Genomic DNA, 6956 nt, shown 5'->3' on the forward strand with positions numbered 1-6956 from the left:
CGCACTGACAAACGACAACGGAGTGCACTGAGGCGTATGTTTGAGCTAGACCATAACAACGGAAATATTTGAAAGTTTGAAATGCTGGCGGTTTTGCGAACAATATTTCAGTTCACATTTTTTCCTCACTGATTTATCTGCCTCCGAGTTACAGTAAATGTCAATGGAAGTAAAGTTTATTATTATTATTATTCCATATTACTGATACGCATGTCCTCTACAGCCACATGCGAAAGTCAACATCCTTCCCGCGTTGCAAAGGCGGTGAGGCTTTATTTTATTTTACTTTTGCAGTATCTCTTCACTGTCCTTATAACGACCACTTAATATTGACCTTAATTACGTACGGACTCTTGTAACCACGTACGACTTACCTACACGAAGGACCAAAGGGGAATACAGGAGGAAAGTGTGTGTGTCCGTGGAGGCGTGGGTGGAGTGACTGCTTGATGTCTACGCTCGATACAAAACCCAGCCAAGGTACTGTACGTGGTGACAAATGGGTGGGGGGAGACTCAAGCCCCTGTACCCCCCCCCCATTCCCGTGCACGTGCCTGGAGTTGTGTTAGTGATGTGTGTGTGTGTGTGTGTGTGTGTGTGTGTATGTGTGTGTGTGTGTGTTAGTGATGTATGTGTTGGTGTGTGTTAGTGATGTATGTGTTGGTGTGTGTTAGTGATGTGTGTGTGTGTGTGTGTGTGTGTGTGTGTGTGTGTGTGTGTGTGTGTGTGTGTGTGTGAGTGTTAGTGATGTATGTGTTGGTGTGTGTTAGTGATGTGTGTGTGTGTGTGTGTGTGTGTGTGTGTGTGTGTGTGTGTGTGTGTGTTAGTGATGTATGTGTTGGTGTGTGTTAGTGATGTATGTGTTGGTGTGTGTTAGTGATGTGTGTGTGTGTGTGTGTGTGTGTGTGTGTGTGTGTGTGTGTGTTAGTGATGTATGTGTTGGTGTGTTAGTGATGTGTGTGTGTGTGTGTGTGTGTGTGTGTGTGTGTGTGTGTGTGTGTGTGTGTGTGTGTGTGTCAGAGATGTATGTGTGTTAATGGCGCAAACTTAACCGGAACAAATTTATGAAACACATCGAAACAAATCTAACATTCCCAACATCTATCTATCAATCTATCTACAGCCCGACGCCCTAATCCCGTGAAGGGTGGCAGCAGACAAAACGCCTCCAAGTCGCTCTGTCGCCCACCATTTGACTGCCCTCCCCCCCAAACTCACTCCCCCCTCCCTCATTCTTTTCCGAGTAATGGTTTTTGCCTTACGACCCTTTTAGATTTTTTCAACAGTGCTGTGAATACATTACCAGATCACCTCCCCTGACAGTCTATATTTTCAAAAGTTAAATGATAAAGTTCCCATCAAAATATCTTCTGAAATTTAAGGCACATAAGTTCAGTCGCAGTGAGATTGGGTGGATGGAAAACTGGCATAACGTAGAAAGCAATATTAGTGATTGAAAAGAGCCAGACTGGAAGGATATGACAAGCAGAGTGACACAGGGTTCAGTTCTGGTTCCAATTCTGTTTTTAATCTATGAGAATTACACTGACGAAACGCTTATCCTGTCAAATATTAAAATGACCAGGAAACCATTTACTACGCTGGGTGGTAACCATATAACCAAATTATGGCACCTTGTGTAAGATATTAAGCCAAATCTGCTGACGACGCAAATATGGTAATGCATCCCTACAAAGACGAGCAATACCTCTCAACTCCATCCCTCCACCTCATCCTCGGTCTTCCCCTCCCTCTCCCCCCCTCCACTTCACCTACATACACCCTCTTACTCAGTCTTTCATTCTCCATTCTCTCCACATGTCCAAACCACCTCATTGTATCTCTAAACAACGGCAGTAAAGGTGAAAATCTATCTATCTATCTACAGCCCGACGCCCTAATCCCGCAAAGGGTGGCCGCAGACAAAACGCCTCCAAGTCGCTCTGTCACCCACCATTTGACTGCACTCCCCTCCAACTCACTCCCCCCTCCCTCGTATACCTCTCAACTCCATCCCTCCACCTCATCCTCGGTCTACTCCTCCCTCCGACTATAACATGAATACCGCACTTGATATTGTAAATCATGAAGAATATTTAAGAATTACAACAACCACTGACCTGATACTACCCAAACAGTGTATAGAGGTTGTTACAAAAGCCAATACATTAATCAGATTCAGAGGTAAAGTGACTATAAACCGCAAAACATCATCTTCACCTCGTATAATTCCTTAGTACGACCGCACTTCGAGTACTGGGTTCAGTTTTGGTCGACTTGTTACGAAAAAAGATCTAGAGAAGCCTGAGACGGTGCTGGAAAGGGGTGACGAAAGCAATATCTAGACTGAAAGAAATAAACCATACGAGTAACGTTTCGCCTGGGTGTTTTAAATCAAGCAACCCAAATCTTCAAAGGACATGACAATATGGCAGTCAAAATAAATAAATAACTAAATAAATACACAAATAAACAGATCATTCCCAGTAGATCGGCCCAGTAAAAATAGAGAAAGGTCATAAATCCCTTGGCAATAGCGTCCAATCAAATGAAGTTACCGGTATGTTTCTCCTCTTCATTACAGTTAATATAGAAAACGGGCTGCTCTCCAATGCGATAAAGCGTAATAGAGGATTAGCACTTAAAACTCGCCTGGATAAATATTTAGCGATTTACCAGCTAAACAATACACGTCCAAAGTAATTATTCTTGATACAAAGCAAGGAAGATACAGGTAAATAAATAGCAAAGATATATATGTATTGCTGACTATATTACTGTAGTTTCTCTCTCAGGTTAAAATAATGTTAAATACGACTTAAATTCACTAGTTCCTATGCAATTTTCATGACGGTTCTTTATGGTGCATGGTAATCCTTCTCACTTTTTCCTGCCGCGAGAGACAGCCTTCCTGCTTAGCCATCTGTATATCTGTGTATCTGACGGTGTATCTGGGTATTTGGCGGTGTATCTGGGTATTTGGCGGTGTATCTGCGTATCTGACGGTGTATCTGGGTATTTGGCGGTGTATCTGGGTATTTGGCGGTGTATCTGGGTATCTGACGGTGTATCTGGGTATTTGACTACTGTATATCTGACTATATTTGACTGGTAAGGTAGTCATGATAGCCATACCCCACCATACAGCAGTCTCGAAAGGACCATAATTTTGCTACTGTCTGCTCTCCTTTGAACTCCTTTGTATTCCTCCCTCCTCTTCCTTTACCCTTCTCCCCCTCCTTCTATATTCCCCCCTCGCCCCCTCCCCCTTCTCCTATATCTCCTCCCCTCTCCCTTCTCCCCCTCACCGCCACCAGAATACTTAAGACAATATTGATCGCTTTTTGTGGGGGGGGTGTTGTCTGGCTGGCCTGACTCAGGGGGCTGCTCCCCTCCCCTCACGCATTATTCAGTGGGGGCGCCTCTCTCTCTCTCTCTCTCTCTCTCTCTCTCTCTCTCTCTCTCTCTCTCTCTCTCTCTCTCTCTCCTTCTTCTTCTTCGCCATGTGGGTGTGTGCTTCTCTCTCTCTCTCTCTCTCTCTCTCTCTGTTTTCTTCCTTGCCGTGTGTGTGTGTGTGTGTGTGTGTGTGTGTGTGTGTGTGTGTGTGTTCAACCATTACACACACAAATCAGTACCAGGCTATCAACAACCACTATGAAAACAATATACTTTTTCATTACATTAATCATAACCCCTCATCCTCCACCTCCATCTCCCCACAAACGGACTGTGAGTATTGGTGCAGAAGTGGTGACATGAGAAGATATAAAAAGGAGGAGAACTACTGGGTCTTAGGGAAAGGGTTGTAGGTCTATGTCCAGAGAGAGAGAGAGAGAGAGAGAGAGAGAGAGAGATAGATAGATAGATGGAAAGAGAGAGAGAGAGAGAAGGTCCAATTTTCCGTGTGTTTGCGTTGCCTTCCCTCGTCACCTTATCCATTCACTTCTACATATTCCGCTATGATATTCTCTTGACTTATGCTTCCACTCACATCAAAAGTATTACCACTCTCAGGCTCCCATCACTCCCTCTCAGCTTAATAAGGCCGTCTGGGGTCGGCAGGAAGAGAAGACTAGAGTTGTCCTTACCATGAGAGGGGTAAGGTTGAAAATACATCACTGAGAAGTAAAAAAAACAAACCAACAAACAATATAAGCCCAATATGTTCCCCTCATCTATCTATCTGTCTATCTATCTATCGCCAGACGCCTTGATCCCGTAAAGGGGTGGCCACAAACAAATCGCCTCCATGTCACCCTGTCCTCTGCCATCTAGCTGCCCCTTTTCCAATTCACACCCCCCTCTCTCATATACCTCTCCACTCCATCCCTCCATCTCATCCTCCCTCCCCCTATTTACAGCTGTCTATTTATACAGCTATCTATTTACAGCTATCTATCTGTACAGCTATTTAAACAGCTATCGCTTTATACAGCTATCTATATATACAGCTATCTATTTATACAGCTATCTATTCGTACAGCTGTCTATCTATACAGCTATCTATTAATAAAGCTATCTATTTACACAACTGTCTATCTATATAGCTATCTATCTATACAGCAATCTATTTACACAGCTGTCTATCTACACAGCCATCCATTTATACAGCTATCTATACACCAATCTATAAATACAGCTATTCCTTCACATAAGATCACTGAGGGAGTAAGACTTAATCACTTCCTAATCTTATAGTTTTGTCTATAACGCAAGACGCACGGCAAGCAGTGTAACTCAAACTCTTCTAATACTGTCGGAAACCTTGAAATAAACCCTCCTTGCACTCAAACCATTAATCCCACATCAACCATTTTCACAGGGCATACTCCCCTAGCCTCTCCCCACCCCCCAGCAAAATTCCATCTCATTCCACCCATTTCTTTCTCCCCTACGCCCATTTCTCTTCCTCCCTCCTACACCAGCCCAACACTTTCTAAGATGATATTTCAAACTTCAACTGCACTCAAACCATTACTCCTACAACACCCAATTTCACAGGGTATCCTCCCCCACCCCAGTCCCACAGCACAGCAAATTCCCAGCCCATCCCACCCACTCCTTTGCTCACCACGTCCATTTCTTTGTCCTCTTTTGGCGGGTTGTGGTGCAATGGAGGCCATGGTCGACCAACGACCTTGTTTCTACCGCCTCTCTCTCTCTCTCTCTCTCTCTCTCTCTCTCTCTCTCTCTCTCTCTCTCTCTATCCCTGTAAAATCTCTGAAAGGAAATCTACCCACATGCTAAAATCGTGCATCTTGTGAGGACACCACAGCTTTGGCCCGACTTGGACCCTCTTCACGTCTTCAATATCATCTCAAAAAATACACCTTCACTTTGTAGGGATACTGGAGATTGGCGCCTTCACGTGCAGCCACAGTTAGAGCGGCTCCACTGCACGGCTATACATTCCCTTTGTATCTAAAAAGGCTGATAGTTGAGGCTTGTACTGTCTTGATCAAAAGTTCTATCTATCTATCTACCTATCTACTGCCAGAAGCCTTAATCCCGTATGGGGTGAGCGCAAACAGATCGCCTCCACGTCGCCCTGTCCTCTGCAATTTGTCTTTCCTTCCTCCAACTCACACTCCTCCCTCTCCCATATCTTTCCACTCCTCTACCCCATTCTTGACCTCCCTCTCCCCCTCCCTCACATACACTCTCCTAGTTAGTCTCTCTTTCTCCATCCTCTCCACACGGCCAAACCATCTACCAGGTGCAGCAATGGAGGATGTCGTGTGTGTGTGTGTGTGTGTGTGTGTGTGTGTGTGTGTGTGTGTGTGTGTGATGGAGAGGGGGAGAATGGAGAATAAGAGACTGACTAGGAGAGTGTGAGTGAGGTGGAGAGAGGGTTAGAATGGAAAATGAGAGACTGACGAGGAGAGTGTATGAGTGAGGTGGAGAGGGGGAAGATTGAAAAATGAGAGACTGACTAGGAGAGTGTATGTGAGTGAGGTGGAGGGGGGTATATGGGGAGGGGAGACCAAGCCGGAGGTAGAGGAGCGAATGGGGAGGGGGAGACCAAGGACGTGGTGTGGGTTGGAAGAAAGGCAGCCTGATGACGCCGATAAGGAAGACATGGAGGCAATTTCTTTGTGGTCACCCCCTCCGGTATAATGACGCACGATAGATAGATCTAAGAACTGGCTACAGATAGATAGACAAATAGAACCGGGGTGCTGATAGATAAACAGAACCCACTGAGAACCTGGGGGGGGATACCTGTGAGGGAGAGGTGGGGGTCTGGGGGGTGGGGGTCGTGGTCCCTCCTCCTCTTGAACATATTGGTGATGAACTCGAAGGGGCGACGGGGCGATGGCTCTTCCTCCCCGCCGGAGAGCATGGGCGCCTGGACCTGGTGGGGAGAAAGGGGTGATTAGTGGGGTGTATCTCTCTCTCTCTCTCTCTCTCTCTCTCTCTCTCTCTCTCCCCCTCCCTCCCTCCCTCCCTCTCTCTCTCTCTCTCTCCCTAGCTATACATTCAAGTAGGGATGTATTATTAAACTATGGTGTGTGTTTTGTTATACTGTATGGCACGCACTCACGCAACCACGCACGCACATGGGCCCACGCATCCCTTACACACACACACACATGCATACATACAGAGAGAGAGAGAGAGAGAGAGAGAGGCTATACACTTATATTTTTAAGTTTCTCATACTAATCCCTTCAACCATATTATTATTGTTATTATTATTATTATTATTATTTCTTCGCCTGGAGTTATACATCTTTTATTGACCCTTTTACTACTAATAATTCTGCTTTAATAAACCAAACCTTACATGTAAAGGAATTATTGACCAGGCTGTATGGCCAGACGTTCTCTCCTCCCCTCGTCCCCCTCCCTCCCCCCTCCTCCCCTCTCCACTCCTCCTTCTCCCCTCTCCACTCCTCCTCGTCCCCTCTCCACCCCTCCTCCTCCTCCTTCCACTATCCCAAATTCACCTTTCC

At 45.5% G+C, this 6956-nt stretch overlaps 1 protein-coding gene across 1 annotated transcript in view; it reads right to left on the reverse strand.

The window, feature by feature from the left end:
* The window catches only part of LOC145398738 (uncharacterized), a 41018-nt gene extending 34675 nt beyond the window's left edge, over window positions 1–6343 (reverse strand). The window contains exon 1 of the mRNA XM_080271536.1: window positions 6223–6343. Coding sequence (XP_080127662.1) covers window positions 6223–6343 — 121 coding nt within the window. The remainder of the gene's footprint in view (window positions 1–6222) is intronic.
* Between the last annotated feature and the right edge of the window lie 613 nt (window positions 6344–6956).

Source organism: Coenobita brevimanus, chromosome 46, assembly GCF_032717465.1.
Source record: "Coenobita brevimanus isolate Jiangsu-jjx chromosome 46, ASM3271746v2, whole genome shotgun sequence".
Classification (NCBI taxonomy): Eukaryota; Metazoa; Arthropoda; class Malacostraca; order Decapoda; family Coenobitidae; genus Coenobita; species Coenobita brevimanus.